General features: G+C 38.7%; 1 protein-coding gene across 2 annotated transcripts in view; it reads left to right on the forward strand.

Annotated features, from left to right (window-relative positions):
- The window catches only part of LOC135475039 (transmembrane protein 94-like), a 33,288-nt gene that overhangs the window by 4,070 nt on the left and 2,955 nt on the right, over positions 1-26,263 (forward strand). Inside the window, exons 5-27 of one of the 2 annotated variants that reach the window (XM_064754779.1) lie at positions 258-409; positions 590-695; positions 1,190-1,276; positions 1,556-1,669; positions 2,173-2,343; positions 2,736-2,937; positions 3,642-3,700; positions 11,832-11,897; positions 14,584-14,705; positions 15,624-15,717; positions 16,138-16,246; positions 16,556-16,658; positions 17,073-17,231; positions 17,669-17,846; positions 18,568-18,651; positions 19,162-19,677; positions 20,164-20,263; positions 20,875-20,983; positions 21,757-21,931; positions 22,297-22,545; positions 23,270-23,424; positions 23,924-24,018; positions 24,543-24,636. In XM_064754779.1, the coding sequence (XP_064610849.1) occupies positions 258-409; positions 590-695; positions 1,190-1,276; positions 1,556-1,669; positions 2,173-2,343; positions 2,736-2,937; positions 3,642-3,700; positions 11,832-11,897; positions 14,584-14,705; positions 15,624-15,717; positions 16,138-16,246; positions 16,556-16,658; positions 17,073-17,231; positions 17,669-17,846; positions 18,568-18,651; positions 19,162-19,677; positions 20,164-20,263; positions 20,875-20,983; positions 21,757-21,931; positions 22,297-22,545; positions 23,270-23,424; positions 23,924-24,018; positions 24,543-24,636 (3,299 nt within the window). The remainder of the gene's footprint in view (positions 1-257; positions 410-589; positions 696-1,189; positions 1,277-1,555; positions 1,670-2,172; positions 2,344-2,735; positions 2,938-3,641; positions 3,701-11,831; positions 11,898-14,583; positions 14,706-15,623; positions 15,718-16,137; positions 16,247-16,555; positions 16,659-17,072; positions 17,232-17,668; positions 17,847-18,567; positions 18,652-19,161; positions 19,678-20,163; positions 20,264-20,874; positions 20,984-21,756; positions 21,932-22,296; positions 22,546-23,269; positions 23,425-23,923; positions 24,019-24,542; positions 24,637-26,263) is intronic. The other variant, XM_064754788.1, reaches the window with a different exon arrangement.

A 26,263-nucleotide genomic window follows, 5' to 3' on the forward strand; every position in this document is an offset into this window, starting at 1 on the left:
CCCTTTAATTTTTCAGAGCTGAAATTCTTCATAGTGTAATTCCAATAGAGACCATTATCTGAAAAGTGTTTTTTGAATATGACGCTATTTGAGATGGGTTGGCTATTGAACTTCAGAATTTCAGTATGTATTGATTTTATTTATTTATTTATTTATTTAATTAGTGTCGTGGGTGAAAAACATGACCATCCAAAGCATTGGTTTCATGATATAAATCCTAATACATATATGCTGTTTTTCTGTTTGTTTTTGTACAGGACTACCCTTCTGAGGTCACTCTAAGTGGAGGTGAAGTGTTTGCTCCTGGGGAACAGAAAAGCTCGGAAAGCTTTAGTTTACCCCAAGGGCGTACTCCTCTCAAGGCTCAGAAATTCCTCTTGTTAGAAACACCCTATATCTACAATTTGAGGTAAGATATCTTAGAGGTTACTTCTGGCACTCTTTGATTTATGAAACTCAAGGTGAATTTCATGGAATTGTTGCAAGCTTAAGGATTATATGAAACAAATTTTCAGGTATCTTAACACGCCTTCTACATAACATATTGTCAGATTCACCAGTCCTTTGTTTGATGGATTTTCTCCAACAGGCAGATGCTACGCCGAGACCGTGAGAGGCCTGTCAGTGTAGTGGACAATGAGCGGTACTATGTGTGCACAGTCTGGTTAGAGCGCAGGGTGCTTCCAATAGTGTTTGTAAGTACTGGATATGAATATGCCTGTTCATCATACCTGTCAAAAAATATTTTACATGATGGTCTTTGTGGCATAAGCTGGTTATAATCTTGCTGTTCCATACCAGCAGACCTGGATACATGAGGTCATATGTTGAATTTAGCCTTTGGTGGTTCAGTTGCAATTTTATGACAAGTACATGTAGGAATAATGTGAGATGTTGAGGTGTCTTCCCCAAGGCCTGTCACTGGTTTCCTCCTCAAGACCTCTTAACCTTTTTATTCCTGAAGACCTCAAACTGGTTTCTTCCCAAAGGCCAGCATTTAATAAAATTACTCAAGTATACCAGAATACATTTCAATACACCAGTGATATGAAAATAAATGAGTCACTGCAATTCTAAATTTGAGCACAATGTGATGCTTGCGGCACTTTCCTTTTGTGTTGACCCCAGAAGCATAACGCTTTAACATAAAGTGTGAATAAAGGTATGATTTTAATTTGATTTTTTACAGGTTATTATGATCATTGTCAGTGTGGTCAGGTTTGTGTATTTGAGGGGCAGTGTGGGAGACTGGACAGAAATGATCCTTGTACTGCCAGTAAGTACATCTATTCTTCTGTCATATTGACCATAATTGCATTGAAACTGTTTTCTTTTTCAACTTTTACATACTGATGAGAAATCAAATCTCTTACAACCTTGTTCCAACTTTTGAAAGTCTTATAAACTGCTGGTATGCTGTGTTACATCAAAAATTATGTGTTAGCCCTCAATGAAACAATCTGGTCTGCATTATTTCATGTTCATTATAATGTGTTATGTGCTGTCTTTTTATACATTAAAATGTACTACTGATAACCTTTTCTTCCCATTTCAGATCCATGCTCTGCTTCCTTTGTTACCAATCATGTTCCCAGTATTGTGGAAAGTGTTGAACTATTTTGGTCAGGCCAGACTGCTTACAGCTTTTGAGATATGTAAAGAGCAGAAGGTAACTACTGTAACTAAGAAATTGATGCTTTACGCTGCGAAAGGAGAAAATTGTTTTGACAGAGATCATACGACATTTTACCATCTGAAATTTGGAGTTGTGTTTGTTTGTTGTTGTGGGAATGTGGTTGATGATTCCACAAGTAGTTTTTGTAGCATCTGTGTGTACATGTTTATTTATCCTTGTACCGGGTTTAGCTGTGCTTTTTGGATTCACACTTGTAGAAATGTTTCTATGTTTCCTGATTTGTCAAGCACATTATGTAACATTTACATTCGTGAATAGCCAGATAGGCCCTTTGATGTTTATTTAATGTCATTTCTGACAGGTTTGATGTATCATTGCCTCTCTTCGTGTGTTGGGTTTGTTCCCTCCAATATAGTGATTTTTTTATTGTTTGCATGGAAATATTGCATTGTATGTACCTGTATTCTCTAGCTGCAGGTTGCCCGGCTGAAATATTGCTGAGGTGGTGTTAAGCCATAATCATTCATTCATTCTAGCTGCAGGTGTCTGAGGGAAGCTTTGACAGTAACAGCGTGATCTCTGTGGAGGAGGCTCGTGTTAACATGGACTGGAAACAGGTACTGCATACGATGTGGCTCATTGTCATAGGCCGTTCACCCCTGCTCACCAGACAGGCCAACATCATGCACGTCATGGGATCTGTCACTGTAAGTCAGATGTTCTCCTAAAATTTGTAGCACTAGAGATTTCTTTACTGAGCCAGTGTCAGTATAACATGAGGACGAGTAGAGGGACTATAAATATGATGTTATTGGGACTATAATGGCATTGTTAGGAAACTGTCTGGATATAACCAAGATATTCTTGATATTAGTCCTATCCTGTTCATAAAGATATCTGTGGTTAAGAAGTCATGTGTTACTGAAACTATTTTTTTTGTGGGAATGTTTATATATTTCTGAGAGAAATATATACCGTGTGTTGCCTAGTAACCAGTTAATTCATTCACATTAAAATAATGTGAACATTCAGTAACAAGTTTTGTTTTTGTATGAAGATGAAAGAAAATTGCATTTTATGTTCCCTTGTGTCTTTTCAGTCTTTTTGTTGTGTGGATAAGAAGGGAGTGTTGTCCTGGGCCAATCCAACTGCAGAGAAGGTTTTTTTCATGACCAAGCAGCCGTCAGATAAACAAGATTCTCAGATCTCAACTAGCCGTTTTGTGGATGAAATAATCATGGAAAGTTCTGCTGAATCCAAGAAAGGACACAAAAAGAAGAGAAACCTGTCAAGCATGAATGGTAAATACAGATAGCCTGTTTTCTGTATCTGAAGAGTGTAGCACTTTTGTAATGCAAAAAGTAGTGTTTTCACTGTCAGTACATAAACTATGTATCAGTATCACTATTTTGTATAATCATAAATAGGGGTCTCTGTGGCCGAGATGACCCAGGAGCCTCTCACCAATGTAGTCACTGTGAGTTCAAGTCCAGCCACCTCATGCTTCGTCTCCAGCCGTATGTGGGAAGGTCAGATAAATAAATAATCATAAATAAATCTGAAAGTAAGAAATTTGAAATGTCAGGTGTGTAAAGGGATGGAGTATATATCATTCCAGGGTAACATTGGGTAAGATTAACATTTGCTCATCATTGTTAAAAATAGTGTGAGTTTATTTCTTGAGGGTGAGGCAATAAGTCATAGAGCTTTTCTTACTTTAAGCCATAGAAAAAAAGTAGATATTTCAGACTAGTTTTACCACTGTAACAGTCCCAAACAGCCGATGAGACAGGCTTGTTGGAAATCAACCAATCATCGACCCTTTCCTAGCCACATGTTGTTTGGAACCCACTCCACACATTCACAGGGCACAAATCAAGTGAGTGGGTGGTGGCCCTTTTCCATCCCCTGTTTGATGCATTCAATGCACATTTGTACATGAGTGTTACAGGGTAATCAGTTCCTTTCAAAGCTGTTTTCTATGCAGATATTTTGTCAATTTCAGGAATTTCTCTTGAGCAAGAGTGTCATTTTGAAGTTCTGGACCTGACACATGATGCCAAGGTAGGGATAATAATCTAAAGTTAGCTGGCTTTCTGGTTGACTGCCCATTGCTTGTTGTAGAGAATAGGGTTTTTAATAGTATAACAGTTAAAAAGAATCATATTTGTGGTCAGAAGTGGATAATGTTGAAATAAAGTAGTATGACATGTGACAAGGCTCTTTGGATTTATGACCAGGCATTTTATTCTTTATTGTGGTTATAATTTTGATTACTTGTATTCTCTGTGGTGTGCTGTGGAAACCTCTTGACGTTAGCTCAGATCGCTCCGGCTAGCTTAGCTGTGGTCTAATGTGAGGAGATTTTGTCAGGGTTTTAGACTGTCGTCACAAATGTGACCAGTTTTTCAATAATAAAGACATCAATCCAACAAGTTGTGAACATTCTTCATGTTGCAATATTTACGAACAGTACTTGACTTTTTAAATTGCATACATCAATGAAAAAAATCTTCAGTGCAGGGTATATGTAAAGATTGTATCTTGGCCTCATGATATTAATGACAACGGTTATTTTGTGGTAATGAGATAATTCTTTTATTTTGTGGTTATCAGTAACCAAACACTCTTCGGTTTGGAGTCATAGTAATATTTGCAGGCATTTGCAATTGGAAATGAATTGTTTTCTTATCATTCTAGTCATTGTTTGTCCTGTTGGCATAAGCAGCCTTTAGCTAATGTTAATTAGTTGTAGCCAACTAACGTTATAGGAGAACCCCAACGCTTTTATTTTCTTAGTAAATAATCCCTAGACACAATATTTTTGCTATGTTAGTATGTAAACTGCATTTAAAAATGTATTATTTTAACCAGTTCCACCTATAAAAAAAAAAAACCATTAAAGCTAGATTACCTTGTCGACCACGGAACCCTGGCCGGGTGACATCATGCCGTGAAGACCAGCCAGGATTATGTATTGAAAAGCGCTGAGAAGCATTGACAAATCTGTGCATTAGGCCTACCCAGTGTGTACGTTTCCTGAAGCTATCGTATGACTGAATCTATAGTTACCCCTATGCGTACACTTCTTAATTAGCATGCTGAAAATGATATAAGTAAAGCAGTTTTTCAGTAAGTATGTTGAAAGATACCAAAGTTTTATTAGATCCTGAAAAAGCGTGTACAGCATAGCGACTGGGCGATACGATGACCGATTTTCGCTCAAGTATCGTCCACTGTAGATGATGCAAATGCGTTCCTGTGTGGTTTTTCTGACACAAATTGGACATCCATGGAACTATGGTAATACCCTTGTAGAATGTGGTGCAGTTTCGCAGTCCACTGATTATAATTTTTTATAGCCAAGTTGAGCGATAGGCCTACTGGCTTGCGACACGAGGATCCATGCAGTCAGGCCAGCTGATTGTGATTTGCTGTGATGAGAGCAGCCTGTCACTCAACACCGCTGAAAGTAACAATAAAGCTATATTTATCGAGTTTTCCGTTATGAAACAGTGTTATCGATGAAATACAGTCCACATTCTCTCAATCTGTGGCATTTTTAGACCATGTATATGTAACTTCAGAGTACCCTATGTTGTGTTACTGCAGTTGCAAAGCCACACTTGGGCGTGGAATAATCTCAAAACTAGTTGTAAAAGTATAGCGATTGTCTCCTGTGGTCTTTGTTGTACACGTAGAGAAGCCTCGCATGGCGGCAGGGAATGTACCGCCATGACGTCACAAGGCCAACGGCAGCTTGATCGTAGTAGAGTAGAATTTCTGATGTTTGATCACCAAAGTTTACCATTTTTCTTCCGTTTTCGATGTTTTAAACGATCGGAATGGATATGGGAACATAAAAGGATTTATATGCAGTTTGGAAAGTTCAGCGTTGGGGTTCTTCTTTAAGTAAAGATTTCAGCTGATATTTCTTGTGCACTGTACACATGTCCATGCATTGAGCATAAAATTTTGACCCACATCTGTAGAATTTATCCAGGCATTTTGTTTCGGCACCAAATTTACTATCCACTCACCAGGTATCAAAATTAGAGCATGTGTGCCTTCACAATTTTTGTGTATTTGTGTTACTTTTATGTTTGAATGCAAAAATGTGTACATCTGAGTTATATTTAAAGTGTCCCGTTAGTTGTCTTTCTAGAAATCTTATCTCGTATGTTATAGATTGCTTTGTAAATGTCTTATGGATTGTTATATCTTGTGATAAATACATGTATATGTTTATATTATGATAATGTGTCTATTAAATTTGTTGCTTTAACAGAACTCTCAGGTGAAGTATAATGTAAAGTCAATACAGCTTGCTCAGTAAAAGGATTTGGTTTATTAACAATATAAATCACCATTAGGACGTATATTGAACTAATATAAGTAGTGATTCTAGTCCTGATTAGGATTGTACATTACACTCTCCACTATTTTGCATGTTTTCCTCATAAAAGTTACGGTATCCTTTTCTGAGATAACCATGTTGTTGAGATAAACTATGTAATGTGTTTGAAATTCTTCATAACTTCTTTAATCAAGAATTGAATCAATATGTGTCATTTTTCATGCAAAATGTGTGTAAAATAAATCCATCTTAAGTGAGCCAGTGTTTGGTGGTAGGGGCATGGTTTGTGTTAGTTGCTTTGTGTCAGTTATGGTTGACTGTTTGCATGATTTTATTTGATGACTGGTATTCATGAATGTCTGCTTCACTAGTTTATACACAGAATTTATATTTATAACTCATTTCCACACTCATATCACACAAAGTGTATTTCTTTCTCTGGTCCTTTCCATGAAATTGATAGGAAACATAAAAAGTTTAATATCAGTAGAAAGACTATTAAAAAATGTACCTGAAAACATCAGCTCTTATTTTCTAGGCTTCATTTACAAATACAGGTAAATGTTTGGATTGTAAAGTGAACTTTTTATAGCTCTAAAATCAGTATTAAATGTCAAGAGTCACTTTTATGTGCACAGGCATACTTTACATGAGTTAAGTTGACAGGAATTTTTATTCTGACCTGAAAATAAACTAAAAGGTGTGGGGAAGGTTGTGTGATGACTCGGGCAACATACGTTATCAATATGGCCCATAAACTCCATTGTACAGTCCACACGTTTGAAATTATTTGGATAAAAAATATGTACCTAGATATTTTCAGGCTCATAATGGTCTTCCTACTGATACTTACTTCATTTGTATGCTTTCTTTCCCTTTAAAAATTCTTATCTGTGGTATCGGAGCTCGTTCTACAGGTTAAAGTCTGTGTTATATATTGGAAATTTTAAAAATTAACTGTCAAAGGTAGGTCATCAGTGTGATCAGAAATATTTATTTATTTATTTATTTGATTGATGATTACACTCTACTCAATAACATTTAACTCATACGACGGCAACCAGCAATATGGTGGGAGGAAACCGGGCATAGCCCAGGGGGAAACCCACGACCATCCGCAGGCTGCTGTCCGACCTTCCCATGTATGGCTAGAGTGGAAGTCAGCATGAGCTGGACTTGAACTCACAGTGGCCACATTTGTGCAATATCTGCTGCAAGTTTTAGTCAGAATATTCAGACTGGGAGAGACCCCTTGATCAGAAACAAACAGCTCGTGAAAACTGTGGGGACAAGTACATGTAATCTGTAATTTGTTTAAAATGCCAGGGCTTGTTTTCCTTGCTTCCCGGAATACCACAAAACATTTTATGAAATTTGAGTGAAAAATGTACTACATGTACAACATTCTGAAATAAGGAGAGCTAAACAAAGTTTGTTTTATAAACAAGGTCATCTAACTGCCACATCCTGCCATTGTCAAAGCAGAAGAATCCTGTAAAGAGCAGTTTTGTAATGGTTCGAAGCTTTGCATGTCATCTTTAAACATGTTACAAGTATAAATTTATTTTGTAGATCAATTAACGTTTAGCAACTTAGAGACATGGGTAACATATTGACCTATATTATTATACATCATGTCCATGTATTGGTACATACCTTTGTTGCTGCGCTCAACCAATCAGTGTACAGCACTTCTCCCCACAGTACCCATAGTTTTCGCAGAACCACTTGTTGTTTTAGATATGATGATTTGTGCTAAATAGGGTAGCCCATGACTGACTCAAACAACCTTGACATTGTGCATGTACTTCAGCTTTGCCTAAAGCAATGTTGTGTCCTCTTCAGTCATGATCTAACCTCTAATTAGTACATTATTAATACATTGTGCTGTAACCTGTTTTGCCTCAACACAAAACTGGGCCATATTGTGTTCTACATTCTCACACATGTAACACAGGTTTGAGGTCACCTCCACTCTCTCATTGTAAAAGTGCATGTCCTCATTCATTTACTTATTTATGTTATCTGATTGTCATTTTACACTGCACTCGAGAGTATTTGACTAAATACAAGATTGGCGAGCATTATGGTGGGAGGATTCTGGGCAAACCCACGACCATCCACAGCCTGGTTGCTGGCAGACCTTGCCATGTTGCCATTCATGGTGGCAGAAATAATAATACAGTATGTTGTAATGTGATTGAGGGAATACCACTAGTCTAGTGGGGTTTAACCTTATTTGTGTGGGAGAGAATTTATTATAGAAAAAGGTAGCAGGTCTACTGTTTTACATTATTGGTTGTTTGGTGGCAAAGCTAAAAATTTCTCTTCCATCTGTGTATTGTACTAATATTTTCCCATATTGTATATTCTGTATCGTTGTTATATGACTTAAAAGTTACTAAGTACTAGGTAAAACCCCAAGCATACATTTTATGTGTGAAATCATGAACATGCACCAGATTATGTTGGTTGGGAAAATGTTTGATCTACCGATCTCCATCTTATTGGGATGGATAAATGGACTCAGTGAATATCTTCATTTGATAGTTAAGGCTTAGTTGGGAGCATTTTTATTCTGAAGAAAACTGAAAAAGAGCTGAAAACTATACAGTGTGCACACGATTGCCAACACAATACACGTAGAGCACCCGTTAACGCCCAGAGATCTGATTTAAGCTTAGGACGTATGCATGTTAAACTGTACACTTTCTTGCCTCATGAAGTGCTACATCCTGTTTTTTTGTCTTTTTTTTTTTGTTTTCCACCAAGTTGTCATGTGTGATGCATTTGAGGACCTCAGTAATGTGACAGTGTACACTGTAACATGCACACACCAGGTGAATGGGTCATAGTTTAGTCATTGGTTGAGTTATTTTAGGTTATTTTTCATGAAGCCAGTTTTCAAGGTTCCCCTGACCCGGTTGTGTCTGCCATCAGTACAGCTCACCCTGTACTGTTATAGGGCAGGCAGACTTTCGCAACAGCAGACAGTACAAGCCACTCTAATTTAACCTCCATGCACTGATAGCAACCCAGTTTTTCCTAAGCCTTTTGTTTAGCTGACCAAGCTTCTATCCCCATTATGGAAAAATGAGACTGACCTTATTGGAGCTCTGTCTCCTTACACCCCTCTCTGTGTAACATGGACTAACTGGAAGGACATACTGGAATTCATCTTGGGTGGTACCAAGTGAATAAATAGTAGTGCTGTACATGTAGGATATTGTGTCTTTTGTTTATTTTCTTTTTTTTTCAGTATTCACCACTGGTGCAAAATCCAAATCTGAATAAATCAAAAAATAACCTGTTTTCCCAAATTTCCCAAAGCCAGACAAAGTGCAAATGTTTGTTAATGTTTTCTTGAATAGACTTAACTTGTATGTCCCCTGTCTGAACCAGTGGACTCACCTATGTGTCACATCTGAGTGACCCAGACAGGAAGAGGAGATATATATAATACCCCTATTAAAAGTCACAGTAATACATAGCTCATAGTGAAAAAGAGGATACCATCTGTGTTTTGAGATAATTCAGGTTATTTAAAGCAGAAGTTCCACACTCTCATACAGACTGTCCACATGTGACCAGTGCTGGGGTTGAGATGTGATTTTTTTTTTTTTTTTTTTTTTTTGATTGGTGTTTTACGCCGTACTCAAGAATATTTCACTTATACGACGGCGGCCAGCATTATGGTGGGTGGAAACCGGGCACAGCCCGGGGGAAACCCACGACCATCCGCAGGTTGCTGACAGACCTTCCCACTTACGGCCGGAGAGGAAGCCAGCATGAGCTGGACTTGAGCTCACAGCGACCGCATTGGTGAGAGGCTCCTGGGTCATTACGCTGCGCTAGCGCGCTAACCGACTGAGCCACGGAGGCCCCCGGGTTGAGATGTGAATTCATCTTCATGTACACATACTTGGTAATGGGGGACTCATTAACCTGATATTTCCTACTTGCACAAATGTCACAACAGCCTTGCAGGGTGTTGTGTTGACAAATATTGACTATGGATTTAAGCTGTTTTTATTTGGGAATGTGAAATGTAGAAAACTCCAATAAAGTGTGTTTCAACGGTCTGGTAGTGAGACTAACACTGTCCTAGGAACCAGTTTTAATAGAGGAACGGATGTTGGCAGTGGGAAGTTTCAGGTGGAGAGAACAGTGATTCTAGGAGGATGAATTTTTCCATGAAGTGATTACAGTAATAAGTCAGGGTCACCTGTTGTTGGTGTGATGTGTTAGTTACTATGTAATTGTTTAAATAAATAAATCTGCCAGCAACATGCGGATGGTTGTGGGATTCCCACGGGCTTTGCCAGGCTTCCTCCCACCAGAATACTGGCTGCTATCGTATGTGTGAAATATTGTTGAGTACGACGTGAAGCACCAATCAAATAAATAAATAAATAAAAGTGTGCGGCACAATGACCCTGGAGCCTCCCACCAATGCGATGACTGCGAGCTCAGTCCAGTTTATTTGTTGGCTTCCTCTCTAGCCAGACGTGGAAAGGTCAGGCAAAAACATGCGGATGGTCATCGGCTCCCTCCAGGCTCTGCATGGTTTCTGACCACCATAATGCTGGCTGTCATCGTATAAGTGAAATTTTCTTGAGTATGGCATAAAACATCAGTCGAATGAATAAATAAATAAATAAATTGATATTAAGTTTAATTTAAGGTGTGCTACTTTCTTCTCTTGATAATTACATTTATAATTTATAAGAAAAAATGAATATCACCCTGTGTAAGAACTTAATTTGTTTAAATTATCACACATGCAACAAATATCTTGCCATGATGAAAGAGTGTTTCTACCATATAACAACAAAATAAACAAAACATGAATACAAACATTTTTCTAGAAGAAGAATGTTTTTGTTTATGCAGAATCTGCTGAAGACCTCAACCTGTTTAATTTCACCTTCTTTTAGTTAGTTCTTTTCTTCTTTTGGTTCTTTTCTGGTATGGATTAGCTTTATCAGAAATCCATTTTGCTTGAAATTCCATGTTTTCAATAACTACTTATTAATTAATTCTGAAGGTCTGTCAACAACCTGTGGATGGTTGGGGGTTTCCCCTGTGCTCTGCCCGGTTTCCTCCCACCATAATGCTGGCCGCCGTCGTATAAGTGTTATAGGGCAGGCAGACTTTCACAACAGCAGACAGTACAAGCCACTCTAATTCAACCTCCATGCACTGATAGCAACCCAGTTTTTCCTAAGCCTTTTAGGAAGTTCTAAGTCAGATAAAAACAGCGAAAGCATTCCATATTAACTTTCTGACAATTTTTACCATTTACCCATGCTGTTGATCAGAATCATTCCTAACTTGCTCATGGCAGACCAACTTATTTAAATACAAAATCAATAATTTTAAGGGGCCTCCATGGCTCAGTCGGTTAGCGCGCTAACGCAGTGTAATGACCCAGGAGCCTCTCACCAATGCAGTCACTGTGAGTTCAAATCCAGCTTATGCTGGCTTCCTCTCCGGCCCTAAGTGGAAAGGTCTTCCAGCAACCTGCGGAAGGTTGTGGGTTTCCCCCGGGCTGTGCCCGGTTTCCACCCACCATAATGCTGGCCACCGTCGTACAAGTGAAATATTCTTGAGTACGGCGTAAAACACCAATCAAATAAATAAATAAAATAATTTTAATATTCAGGTATTTCATTTTTGTTTCATTGAGTATTAATGTAAAAAATCAATTATGTCAACAGGTTTACTCATTCTTTCATCAGTTATGGCTAATGCCAAGTGGTGATATGCCAGACTATGTTGTTTAAAAGTTCTAGATGGTTTGTTTTATACTTTTTTTTTTTCTCGGAATGTTTTCAGAGTACATTTGGGCTACAGTTTGATGATCCAACATGGCAGAAAAACATCACCTCTTTGAAACCACTCGTAAGTTTATAACCTTTGATGTGATAAATATATTATATATACTGTAATAACTTTGCATTTCAAGAGAATGTATTTGTACATGTATATGTATCTGATTTATTTAGTTATTTTTTTAACTAGTGCTTTATGCTGTGCTCAAGAATATTTCACTTATAAAATGGGAGGTGGGAGGAAGCAGACAGAGCCACGGCCATCTGCAGGTTGGCTGCACTACAGAACTGTGTGTACAGTAAATGACATAAAGTTTCGCCCATCGATTACTGTCGTTTACTTTCGCAGGGGCTGAGTCAGCGGCAAAATGACAGAAGAGGGGGATTAGCCCTCATCTGTTTCATTACTCTGCATGGCAACTATGGTATATAATACATGCCATGTGGGGTCAAGTCACTGGCAGGGAGGTGTGCAGATCTCTCCAGTAGTGCATGTACATTTTTGATTATACCCATGTATTGAACCAAAGAAAGTATCAAGTCAGGTGATGACTATTACAAACTTGCAAATTTCAAACACTGTCTCGATCCATGGCCATGCCAAAAAAGCTATGTACAAGTGCTCTAATGTACACTGCATACCTCGAAACGGCAAACGTATGATTGTTTGAGTAATGTGGAAGTCATATCGCAGCATTATTTTGTGAACGGTTGTCTATTCAGAGCCCTGATTATACAAAAAGTATTTGTACACTTGTTTTCAGGTACAAATGGATTTCACTGAGAAATATCTGTCACCAACCTCCCGTATAATTTGAATGAAGTATGTCACTGAAAGTGCACATTTTGTTTCGTTATAATCGGAGCTGTCCTCCTAGTGCAGAAGAGTTACCTTTCATTTCACACGTGTTGAAATCAGGAACCTCTCATTGAACACAGAAAACATGGTCATAGCAAGGTTTCCGAAAACTGCCACTACCACCTTTGACCCCTTTTCGGTGGCACTGTGTGTGAGTCTGGCATATCAGGAGTCAGACAGGATTTGCCCGTGTTATTGACACATTATGAGTTTGCACAACACTGACTGACTACATGTCAAAGTGAAGTGCATGTTGTAGGATTACCAGTGTGCAAATTTGTCCAGGCATGAATTATGCGTCGCCTTTTCAACAGAAAAAAAAAAAACGCCATTGAAGGGTATAATAGACACGTGGGGATTTTGAGCCCTGTTGATTGTAAGTTGTCACTTTTAAAGGCAGTTTTATATCACGTTCTTGTAGTTTGAAGGTAAAAATTCACGGGGTGCTAAGTTCTGTTATAGCTTTGTACATGAAGAGCTCTGCATTTTAACAGATATTAGACATGCCACATGTGTAAAGGTACCGGATGATCATGCTCAGTCTTCAGGAGTTTTCTCCCAAATTCCCCTTCGTCATAAAATGGTGATCATAAACAGGTGCAACTGTTGTTAAGTAAGCCTATATTTACTAAATTCATCATGATTAAAACAGAAGAAAACATGAACTTTTGATAGTAGGACCATAGACTGACTGCCGAGTGAAGCGTGAGCTTCCAGGTTTATTACATTCGGAACTGTCCATATAATCCCCTGACCACCCCAATGCTGTTTTGCGGTACCCAGTCAGTAAGAGCCACAATCAACGCAATGAGTGACAGGATACACTTTCCAAGTCTTAGGGCAAAACTTAAGTCCTTCCCATGTACCGCCTGAGAGAAAGCCAACAAGAGCTGACCACACAGTGATTACATTGGTGAGAGGCTCCTGGGTCATTGTGCTGGGTCATTGCACTGTGCTAAACACCTAAGCCATGGAGGTCCCGCAATAAAAATATGTATCCCCTAATTGTTGTGTGGTACCAGGCCATACCACCACAGGCAGTTTGCACTTTGCTCTGCAACATGTGAAAAAATGAACCTAGCATGACCACCATTTTTTTTGAGCTGTGGAAGTGAAGTCATACTATTTTGTTACCTTGGTAACCTCCAGAGGGTGGGTTATATCACTGGGCAAAAAGGTTTCAGTTCAATCCAAAGCAAACAAAATTCTGGTATATTTTATCTAGACATGAAGTAGCAGTGTATCAACAACCTATAAAAATGTCTGTGTGGCAGTATTATCCAATCAGTGCTCCTTCACACTTCAGTTCGGAGACAAATCTTGAACTCGGTTGCACAAATTGTACATGTGTAACCTACAGCGATTACCCTATACATGCACCTCCTGATCACCTTTATTTATTTACCTGCTGTAGGGATTAATTTTCCTCATGAATACCTGGAAGCCAATAATCACATTTAGGTTAATGCAGGGATTAAGCATCCTGCTGGACATGTGTGTTTGTGGTACTACAAAGATTAAGCATCCTGCTGAACATGTGTATTTGTGAGAATGCAAAGATTTAGCATCCTGCTGAACATGTGTATTTGTGGTCATACAAGGATTAAGGATTCTGCTAAAGATATTTATTTGTGTTAATGCAAGGATTAAGCATCTTGCTGAACATGTGTATTTGTGAGAATGCAAGGATTGAACATCCTGCTGAACATGTGTATTTGTGTTAATGCAGGGATTAAGCAGCCTCATGACCACGTGCATTTGTGTGCAGGGATTATGCATCATTCTGAACACCTGTATTTGTGTTAATGCAGGGATTAAACATCCTTCTGAACACCTGTATTTGTGTTAATGCTGTGATTAAGCATCCTCCTGAACACCTGTATTTGTGTTAATGCAGGGATTAAGCATCCTCCTGAACACCTGTAACTCAGCTGCCAAGGCCTGGTACTCCCAGTTCACTGACCATGTGGCCTCCTCAGCTGTCAAGAACAAAGAGACTGTGGCTGTGGTCAACCGACGGTAATTTACTCGTTCTTACTGGATTAATTTAACAAAACTGTCTTTCAGCAATGAAAATACACCGTCACGGCCTGATCTAGACTGATTTTAAACGACCGTATATATTACTAAGATTTTGGCATCAGCAGTAGTTTAATAACTAGTTCACAAGGAAATTTAATAAAAATTCTAAGAAAAAGATGTTGGAACAGAAAGTGATGTTTTATATTATATTGCCTACATCAGGCACAAGTAACTCCCTTGTGAAACCAGTCTTTTATGGGTGGCAAAGCTTTTTCCCTAGATCAGGTTTTGACGTAGCTCTGAGATCAGTTAGCTGTGTTCCCTGCCTAGCTTCCACATCAGCCGCTCTGAATCGTTACATTCACTAACCTGGAACTCACTCCTGTCGCCTGCGCTGACCTCGAAGTCCCAACAGTGTGCGTCTCAAAAAGGTGTGTCCCATGATCTTAAAGTAATTCGGAATTCATATCACCTCATTATGCAGGAATAATAAAGTCTGTGACATTGCAAATAACACAAGTGTAACCAACACATCCACTCGGCCAGGATCAGAATTTCCTAAACTGCCATTTTTGAATCATGTGACTCAGCTTCTATGGTGGACTCTTACTGAAGGATTACAGGAATCATGTTTTTGTAGCATACAGCTTCAACATGTTGAGGACAGCACACACAATACAGCCGAGTTCCAGGTTAGTAAATGGAAGAGCATTGATCTGTATTTCTGAAAGCTAAGCTGGGAAAAATGAAACAGATCTCAGTCGAGGTCCTGACTGTATTATAATACTTCCCTAATTTACAGTATAATTATGTCAGTTTTGTTCTGAAAATCTTTGTCATTTTTTTGTTATGAAGTTGCATTTAAGAGATTTTCATGGCTCTCCCACTTCACATGCATCTCTCTTCCATGTACAGGTGTCTATGTGAGTTGGCTCGACAGATGGGCTTTTCAGAGAAGGCAACCATCCTCTTTGATCTGGAACAGTGTTTTGGCATGTACAAACAAGTGGTAGGCTATCTAGGTGTTAGAAAATTTCCTGACATCTTCAACTACCTGAACCTGCATTTCATATGTTAATTATACTAGGAACTGCAGTGCTAGGGTGGGTGTTGATCTGTGTTATTGAGTTATTGATTCTAGGAATAGTGATGGAGTTATACAGTAGCCTACCTTCTTTATCACTGAAATATCACTATGAAGCAGTATCATTAAATCATTCCATCATTATTGAATTTGTTTTTTTTTTCCATTTGAAAATTTAATGTCTGTTTTTATGACGTGCAAGTGTAACACTACTAGTGCCAAGCTTTGCCAAAATTATGCAAAATATCTGTTTATATCTGAAACTTTGGCTTAGGTTCTGAATAACTCATTCATATACACGTGCATTTTGAGTGAGTATGTGTATACATGCATGTATGTTTACAGCCAGCTGAAGAAGCTGCTAAGGAGAAGATGCACCGTGCACACTCCACAGTTCAACACAAAATTCCCATGCCAAATATGGTGTCTGTGGTCGTGAAAGAACACATATCTGGTGAGTCTTTGTTAAAGGTTTTTCAATGTTAGAATTTGAAAATTATGAATTTTAACATGAAGAAATTCATTTCAAGGAAATGTGTGCTAGATATGATATATGCGCTATGTGAATGTATGTGCGTTTTTGTTTGTGATGCAGTCTTTCTCAGAAACTGATTACCAGTCCAAGCTGTTACACACTCTCTTATCACTGTTGTCATGTCATGATCAGATTATTTTTTGGAATAAAATAACTTTTGATTTTGTTTTTGCCACATTTTACGGAATTAGAATCAGTGGCGATGTGGGTTTACTGTGTTGTCTTCAGGAATGCGTCAACTGATGTCACAAGGGACAGCAGACATGGTCCTCGACAGCTGCTCAGATTACTGGGATGGGACAGACCTCCAAATGATCACAGAGTCAGACAGGTAAAATACATCATCACATTTTGGTTAAAACAAACGAAATGGCTCAGTGATCTGTGGTGTACTCACCGAGGACTTCATCCAAGTCAGAGAACACAAATTCATATCCATCTCCTGCTGCTTCATCACCATATAGTATATTTATTTATTTATTTATTTGATTGGTGTTTTACACCGTACTCAAGAATATTTCACTTATATGACGGCGGCCAGCATTATGGTGGGTGGAAACCGGGCAGAGCCTGGGGAAACCCACAACCATCTGCAGGTTGCTGACAATCCTTCCCACATACGGCCATATAGTATAGGGTAGCTTTCGGGTTTAAAGAAATTAAATATGCAGATTTCTTCCAACATTGGTGTATGTTCAGCCTACAGCTATAGACGTTGGGTTCCTTTTTTTTTTTGGCAATATAGGAAGAAGATCCTGGACTTTTACCACAGGACTAGTATGGTGTCCTACTGTACAGCATTCTCCTATCGTCCTATGCCCCAGAATGTAGCTAATCATTTACGTAACTTCTTCATTGAACTTCCAGAGGACAGCTCCAGCATTTACCCACACATGCATGCTGGGTGAGTCTGTAGGACTAAAGTGGTCAGAAAAAGTGCCATGGATATTTTATGTCTCAGAAATAAATGGCTTTTGTCAGTTAGGTACCCAAGTAAAGTTTGACCCTAGGAAACTAAAACTGAGTAGGCTAATTTAGATTGATTTACAGCTATTGAATTCATATAAAATAAAAAATAGGCTTTATAAAGGTTGTGGAATAACAGTTCAAACATGTGTCAATCAGTTTGAGATTCACATTCCAGTCTTGTATTTTGACAAATGAGAGGAAAACCATTTTGGTAAGGCATATTTTGTGTTTAGATCTTTTTTCAGAACCTACTTTATATGCATACACCTACATGTACATATTTATTATATTATCCAGACTGTTAGAATAAAACTACACAATACAGCACTGGCAATAAGGTATGCAGTTTATAAGACATTGTTTTCTATTTAGTGAGAGTTCTTTGAGTGTGACCCCAGAGAATTCCCAGTCTGACCTCCCGAGGTCTCTGAGTGCAGACACCCTTGTGGGAGATCACTCCCAGCCTGTGGAGGACATTTTTGGTTGTTTCTCTGCTCAGTGTAATCAGGTCTTCATCGGGATGGTTACCATGCAATATCAGGCAAGGCAGGTGAGTTGTGTTTCAAGTTAAATACACCAAATGCTTTTCATATCAATTTCTTACGTTTTCAGGATTACTATAAGCTCGAAAATTTTCAAGGTACATGTTTGCTCTTGATATTGTACAGAAGTCCATTCCCGAGAAGTATACAGCTTCCTTATAGCTAATCTCCATGGGAATTTACAGTTTTCTTCCATCTGTAACATTATGTGACGTATCTGTGCAGTCATGTATTTTTTCTCTCTGAAGCCTGAATATGTGGACCAGACATGGATGGTGGAAGTGGGTGGTTTTGGAAGCGGCCTTTACTTGTACCTCTCCATTCTGTAATGCAAATTTATCACCTTTTCAAGATATAATCTAGATTTAAGAAATGCTTGTGATTGCAACTCCTTCTACAGTTTTCAAGGTGATTTTCATAAAACCTGGCACATATTTTGGGACTGTATATAGATTTATACGTCAGAGGTTTTTGGGTTCAATTCCATGAATTACTTGCCAAGTTGTGACTGTTGAAATGAAATAAGGCCTTGTTTATTGTAGACAATGGTGGATGAAAGCCCCACACTCAGAAAAGCACTTGATTTTCTGGTGCAGAACCATTGTGCTTTGCTGTAAGCTGATGGTTCTTCTTTCTTTTCTGAAGAATTGTTGAAAAATTACATAGTGACAGTAAAAGCAACATGAGAAGATTGCTGTAAAGAATGTTTTCTTTCTGACGTGTTCTCAGGATATTGTTCAGCTTATAGACCAGTTGGAAACAGCATGTATCCGATTTGTCCATTTTAGTGAGGAAAATGAGCTTCGCAGTCGGGTATGTTTTGTGTGCATCTTGTGTAATTAGGCTTCATGACAAGCAATACCTGTACTGCCATCTAGAGTACCTGTGTATATATAATATATGTAAAGATGAGATTGGAACCTCTTGTTTTACCACACCCATATGAACTACTAGTCAAATAGTGTGTCATATATCACATATCTCCTGTCTTTTCCAGCATGTGATAAAAGTACAAAAAACACCTTGGCTTTACATAAACTCTTTCATAAAGTTGATTTTCACTTCATTTGAATAGTTTCCTTCTGCCATGCTGGTCGTTGTCGGATAAGTTAAATTTACTTCAGTATGGATTAAACCTCCATCAAGTGAATAAATCAAAAAAATTGTTGAACTTGTGGGGTACAGTTGTGGTCATTAATGTTTCATGTAGTGTAATTAAGAGTCAAATTTAAAATTTTTGTTTTAAAGAAGCAAGTATTTTGTTCTTTTATATAGAGAGAGAGATTACAAGATTGTAATGAACTGTGTTTGATTATATATAAGGTGTTTTCAGAGAAGATGGGCCTGGAGGCTGGGTGGAACTGTCACATCTCATTGCTCCCCTCAGATGGAGAAGTGTACCAGTCCAGCTCCCCTCTGATATCCCCGGGAGACATGTCACACCTTACCTCCAAATACTCAAGCAGACACTCCACAGACACACTCAACAAGGACACACACCCTATGGTCAAGTTAAAAGAGGACTCTGTCCACTCTATAGCCAAGAGCTACAGTGCTCCCAGTCTGATTAACATGGAAACTACCCAGGTGAAGTTCTGTGTGGTGGATCAGATCACCACCAATGGGGAGGCAGAAGACAAATGGCAGGAAGTTGGAGAGGACCACCCACACCATGATGAAACCTTGTCTTTGATTAGCTCGCATGAGCGTGTTGTGAAGACCCCACAGGAAGTCTCTATATCAGATGATGATCAGGACCACCAGTCAGACAGTCACCATACCTCCAGCTTTGTCACGGTCAATACGGAGGACAGTCTGACAGCCATGCTAGACAACAGGGTGAGCAGTTATCAGTATCTCTTTGTAATGTGATCACTGAGTGACTGTGCATATGTAACTGTTGGTAAATTATTGATTGATTGATTAATTCATGGGTGATGGATACGAATATTACTCAAGAGTCTTCCACATTTCCAAGTTTATAGATGGACGAAATAGGAATGCCCACTGGTAGCTGACCTTCGTCATCAGTTGGTGAATGTGGAAATGTCTTGTTCTTACCGTGGTGTAATGGAGGAGTGTCTTAATAAAATCCCATCTTGAGAAGAACATACGGAAACTTCATATTTTAGTTCACAGAAAACACTCCCATAACTTCATTCGGCGGAATGAGCCCCTTTTGGTAGATGGATTGGATTATGTGTTTATTGTCATGTTGAGCCCATGCCTATTTTATGAAGATTTGCCAAAGTTATAAACATGTAAAAGTATTGTGAAAGGTCACTGTACTCCACCATGTAAGTTAGTTTCTTTCACTGATTGCAGGCTAAACTTCCACGAGGTATCGATGATATCCGGCCTCACCTTGAGAACGTAGACAATGTCCCTCTGTTGGTCAGTCTCTTCACAGACTGTACTCAAGCAAGTAAGCCATACTGAAGTAACAGTCACACACTGGAATATAACTGCTAATGTTTATGTGAGATTATCAGGTGGTTTTGGATTTACAGACGGTGACTGCTAGAGCTCAGTGCGCCCTAACTGTCAGCATTTCCTGTTTCCCAAAGAACTTAAATTGACCAGCTTTTCCTTTTCTTAATTACCTGTGCTAAGAAACTTATATCCTTGCCTGTGTTTATTTATCTGTCAGCAAAGTTATGGACGAGCTTGTATAAAATTTTGGCACAGTATAACCTTGGACCAAGCATCAGTCCATTACATTTTTGGTGGTCATCTTGATCTGGACTCAGATCAAGCAATTCTTTAAGAAATCACACACTTCACAGAATTGTCCTTCTGTCTGTAATGGTAGATTTGTACATTTAGCTGTGACAGAGATTTGCACTCTCCTTTGTACTAGTTCTTCTCGTCTTACCTTAGGCTGTCTATAATGTACCAGTAAGTATTATTCCTGTCCCTCTCTTACACAATAAGATATGCATCAGTATAAACTAAATGTTGTTGAATGTATTCCTGATATAATATATGCATTACTTTATGTCTGTAGGTTGATATTGTTCCACCTGTATGTTTCAGCCACCTGTGAGATGGTGAAGATCATGCAGGAGTATGGGGAGGTGGTGCTCTGTCTGGGTAGCTCAGTCAACATCAACAACACAGGCATATTCCTTCAGGCTGATGCCAGGTCAGAAAATGTAGAAGAAGTCTAATAAAACATGTAACGATAAGTTGATCGTAAGTCATTTGTTACAACTTCCATATTTAATGTTTGTCATTTGCTGCTGATAAAAACGAAATGGTCATTAGCCCCAACTGATGCTAAAGGAGACTGTAGGTATACATCTTGTACACGGTTTCATTATGACAAGTTACGTATTAAATTTTGAGCTGTTGTCAATTTTTTTTTACAAAATTGTGTCCTTTTTTCCTGTTTTTGGTCTTTTGCAGTTTTCCTGACTTTTTTTCAAAATGGTTTGTCATATTGAATTGAAACTTGGCACGTGGCTTTGACATGACAAGTAACAAAGTTCAAGTTTTGGGCTGTTTCATCCACTTTCAACAAAATAGTGTCTGTTTTTGCTTTGTAATGGGCTTTAAGTTACATGTACTTGTAAGCTACAGTGTATTTTGTTGACGGCTCAAACGAATAGAGACATGAAGTTCTTATGATAGCGATAGAGAAACTGATACATGAATACCTCTAGTGTGCTTGTCAAAATGTAATCAGTCACAACCAATATATTAGCTAAAAATGGAAGTTAGAATTTCTTATTATACTCAGTTCACAGGTTGAATTTGTTGTCCATGTTTGATGTTACAAAGGTAAAAGGCTGAAAGAAGTCGTTAATCAGGTGGAAAAAATGGTTCAGATTTAACTGTAACTTACTGTTGCTGCCTTAGCGCCATGAGTCCAAGAGAGCAGCTGTCATCATCAGTTTGTGTTTATGACTGTTTTAGTGTATCTGTGCAGCCGTTGTTGCCTCAGATCTGTGCTCGTCAGGAGGTGATGATTGAGCCGTGGGAGGAGGACAAACTCTCCCCTGTACAGCTCGCCAGTACCTTACTCACCCTGCCCTGCTCACTCTTCTTCAAGAGGGAGGATAACATTCACTTTGTTCAGCTCATTGCAGAAGTGAGTCTCCTGGCTGCATCATAACTATTCAGTAATCAAAATTACCACAGTGCCCCACATGGGAGATAAAATTTATTGAAAAATAAAGTTTTGTTGGGTTTTGGTAAATCTGGTTAAAAAATCAATTTAAAAAGTATAGAATGCTTAAAGTTTTTTAGCGGTACGCGTTTGTGCTCTTCATTTCTTGACCTTGGTGTTTGGGTTGCCGCTTGTAGTCAAGAGATTTGTCAGGTACCTGGGGAGGTGGATACTTCACTCCAGCCGCTACAGTGTCTTACACCCATAAAGCAGACTGCCGTCACACAAGTAAAAAATTGTTGAACACAGGACTTAACACCAGTCATTGAATCGATCTTGTCTTTTAGGCTCGCCATTACCTAATGATGATGAGGAACTGTTTCCAGTTCATGTTGTGTTGTCAGCTAAGCCTGAGCCTGATCCAAGTGTTGTCTAGCCTCACTCTCCACCTGCCACCTGTCTTGTCCAGTCGTCACATACTCTGGCTGCTCTGTGTGGTCATCCCTTCCCTCAGCCTCACCATGATGGGCAACCAGGTGGACACCCGCATCATGATGGAGGCCACGGGCAAAAACAACAGACACATCAATAAAGAGGTGAGCAACACACAGCCAGGTAAACACCCACATTATGATGGAGGCCACGGGCAAAAACAACAAACACCTCAGCGAAGAGGTGAGTACCACAGAACCAGATGGACACCCGCATTATGATGGAGGCCACGGGCAAAAACATGTATGTGCTCACTATGGTTGAGGCCATGGGAGTGGGGGGGTGGGGAGCACGTCAATAAAGAGGTGAGTATCACACAACCACGTTGACACTCACTGTGACGGACGCCACGGTCAACAACAAGAAACACATCAGTGAAGAGGTGAGTATCACACAACCACGTTGACACTCACTGTGATGGGCGCCACGGTCAGCAACAAGAAACACATCAGTGAAGAGGAGGCCACAGGCAAATGTAACAAATACATAAGCAATAACCTATCGCACAACCAGATGCACACTCGAATTACGATGAGACATGAGGCCACAGGCATAAATAACAGGCTTATCAGTAGTGCATGTATTCATCTCATCATCCTGTTACAATGACAAAATGGGCGTGTGACAAAAGTAACACAAGCAGCAATCCACTTCTGCCATCATTACATGGTGCAGTTCTGTAATAATTTCTTTGCCTCTGTACATTTCGGGAGTCTGCTTTCACATGTTTTTATAGACCAAGGTTCATTATTCAGTATTGCTCACAATTAACTGAATACAAACTTTCACTTTTCACGTGTTATTTTGGAATTCTTTTCCTTTTACCAGGTAATTTTACAGTTTTTGTTGTACTACGGCCTGCGCTTCGTTCCCTCGGTTGCCATCTGTCTTGTTTGTTGTGGGCTCAACTCTGTAGCTGCGTGTGCCTCAGGAAGCAGTGATTTGGCTAATCGAACAGCTTGTCTCTACTTCCAAAGTGATAGGTACCTATTGCATGTTCTGTCCTAACTTCCAAAATATTATTATGATAATAATAGTCTTTGAGGCTGAAATTTTTTTCAGTTGAAGTGCTGTATGCATTTACTTTCTAAATACCGGTGAGATATTATGGCACACCTCCTGCTCAACAAGGAATTCAGCATCAGTTTACCTTAGCATTTGTGTATTATACTTCCTTTAAAACTAGTCAGAACAGATTTGAATCTGGTTAAAACAATACCTACAAATAGCTCCCCATTTGACATGTCTTATGTAAATCTGTGAGCATCTGTATCTTAGGCCTGCTTAGTGGATTGGCTTATTGGAAGGCTGTTTCCATGGACACTCGATATGCAACAAGATGAGTGGGACTTATGTGTAGATATAGTTTTTTTACAAGATTAAAAAAACTCAAATCTGCAGCTGCATCAGAATTTTAGTGCTATTCATGTACACTTTAAACCATTGCAGTTAAAGACAAGTATTTTTACCTTTACTTTTCAGTGAGATGGATGTATGGAATAGCTGGGAGATTTCTTACAGAGAGGAAATATCCCTTATCCAGAACTTTGTATTATTTCAACTTGTTTTATATTTTGGTAAGTGTTTGTGGCATACAAGGAAGGGAGTGATGTTGCATGTAGGGGGTTTGATTTGGTCTTTTACTTTAATTCCTCAACCTTTTTGCATATGAAAAATCCACTTTCAGTGCAATTTATGCACGTTTTTCATTTCATTTTGAAGGAAAAACTATATTGGTTGGATGGGCCGATTTGAGGGCTTCATAAAAGTGTAATTTTATCTGTCTACACAGGCAAATGTCCTCCGAGCATGCTTAACTAAACACCTTGTAAACATGGGAAAAGGTTGAAGACTTACAATATGTACATATCACATATTACATATAAGTATGATGCGTAACAACAAGTGGGAAGTACTGCAGGGAGCACTACTGTCACAATGGAACATGTACATTGTATAGATGGTTAACAGGGCAATAACTATTGTATGTGAAATTATCTAGAGTTTTGTTCTGTTCTCTTTTTTTTTGTTGTTTGCAAGGTGTTTAGTATATTTAAAGAGGATTACTTTCATACCTTGAAGCCTGTTCTCTCTGTTGCAGTGCTGATCTCCATGTCTTACGTGCACAAATATAACCATGTATGGCAGAGCCCACCTTTTACAAACAGGGGCTGGTTGGCTGTATGTATTACTCTGTAAGTACAACCAATGTTTTCCACAAGAAATGTCAGGACAGTGGTTTTAACTACTACTTTGCCTTCTGTTGCTTGAGAACAGAATTCTGTTATTGTAAATTTCATTGTAAATGATGCCACCATACAGACCTCCAAGCCAAAGGATGCATCAGAATTGACAGAGCAAATCCTACTAGATTTCTACCTTGTTGATGGGTGAAGAAATGACACTAATTATGAGCTATTACTTCGTGTTAGCTTCAGTACATTCTAACAGTTTAAGTATAGGACAGCACCTGGTTCATGTCTCCGTTTACTGAAAGACTGCTACTCAAAGGATCTTTTTATTTTTTTGAACCCAGTTAAAATTTAATGAATTTTGATCTTGAAAAAGCTTCAGCATATCTCCATTATAGAGAGCAATATGACACCACATTTACTCTAGCTCTCTAACTTGGAAGGTATTTTCCATGTAATAGGCTAAGATGTAGCCTTTGACCGAAAAAAGTTGCGTATATTGGGGATGAAAGCTCAAGTGAGTAATCAATTATAATTGCTTTCCTGCAAATTAAACTTGTTGGATTCATAGGCCTGTTTTCCTTCCACCGATCGAACTGTTCACACAGTAGGCCTACCACAATTTACAAGGAACACCATCTCCATATCTGCGGATTTGCCACAGGCGTTCCTCGATTGCAGTATACGGCCACAGCGATCGGCTTCCCAAGTAGCCCATTTCAAATCACCTATAGAAGTACAGAGAACTCCTGGTTCATGTCGAATTCCTGCATGGTGACTGTGCGTCTCCTAGGTGTTGTTCACAATGTCCATGACCTGCGTATTCCATTGTTGCCAGTTCATTGTCGACAACGTTACTGTTTTACGCATTAAATATATTTTATTGCCTGGTTGATTCTGGGACAGTATATATTTACTTCTGTGTTGTTCGTCCCATTCAAATACAATTATAAGCCTTGCGTTAATTCACATGTAGATCTAATGACAGGATATATGTGGTAGCTTCTAGGATCAGCTTTTAGCTCACCTGATTATCGCGGACGTCAGGAAAGCACTGTGGCTCTAACACCGCGATTGAATAATTTTTACTTTATTTTGTAAAAACAAAATAGAGACAAAAACATCCCTGGTCTACAAAAAAAAAAAAAAAGACAAATGAGCCAAATTAAAATTCCTCATATTTACTTCCAAACTTTATATGATGAGGTGTCTATACAAACTGCTTACCGAACACTAAAGTGAAAAATAATATATGTATTAGTATCTCATAAGTCATCAGTTTCACATCTGTGGTGGTCAGAAAATGGCACAACCCTGTACCACAGAGAACTGAGAAATGGCACTTCCACTACACTTAATTCTTGTAAAGGATCTCAAAATGATTTCTTATATATTAGTCCTGTGTTATCATGTGTCACTTCATGGAATGAATGCAATCTGATAGCAATGCATTTGATTGGATAAAATTATGAAGATGTCTCCCTTGATTCACCCCAGCCATTTACTCAGTATTGTCATTTGTCTTACATTTTATTCAGTGAAATCTCATCGAAAAATAAAATATTTCTTGGAAAGCTTGAACATCCTGCTTTTGGTTGAAATCTGTTTTAGCCAGGTGCTGCCTTATCCT

The sequence above is a fragment of the Liolophura sinensis genome, chromosome 1 (assembly GCF_032854445.1).
Source record: "Liolophura sinensis isolate JHLJ2023 chromosome 1, CUHK_Ljap_v2, whole genome shotgun sequence".
NCBI classification, from domain to species: domain Eukaryota; kingdom Metazoa; phylum Mollusca; class Polyplacophora; order Chitonida; family Chitonidae; genus Liolophura; species Liolophura sinensis.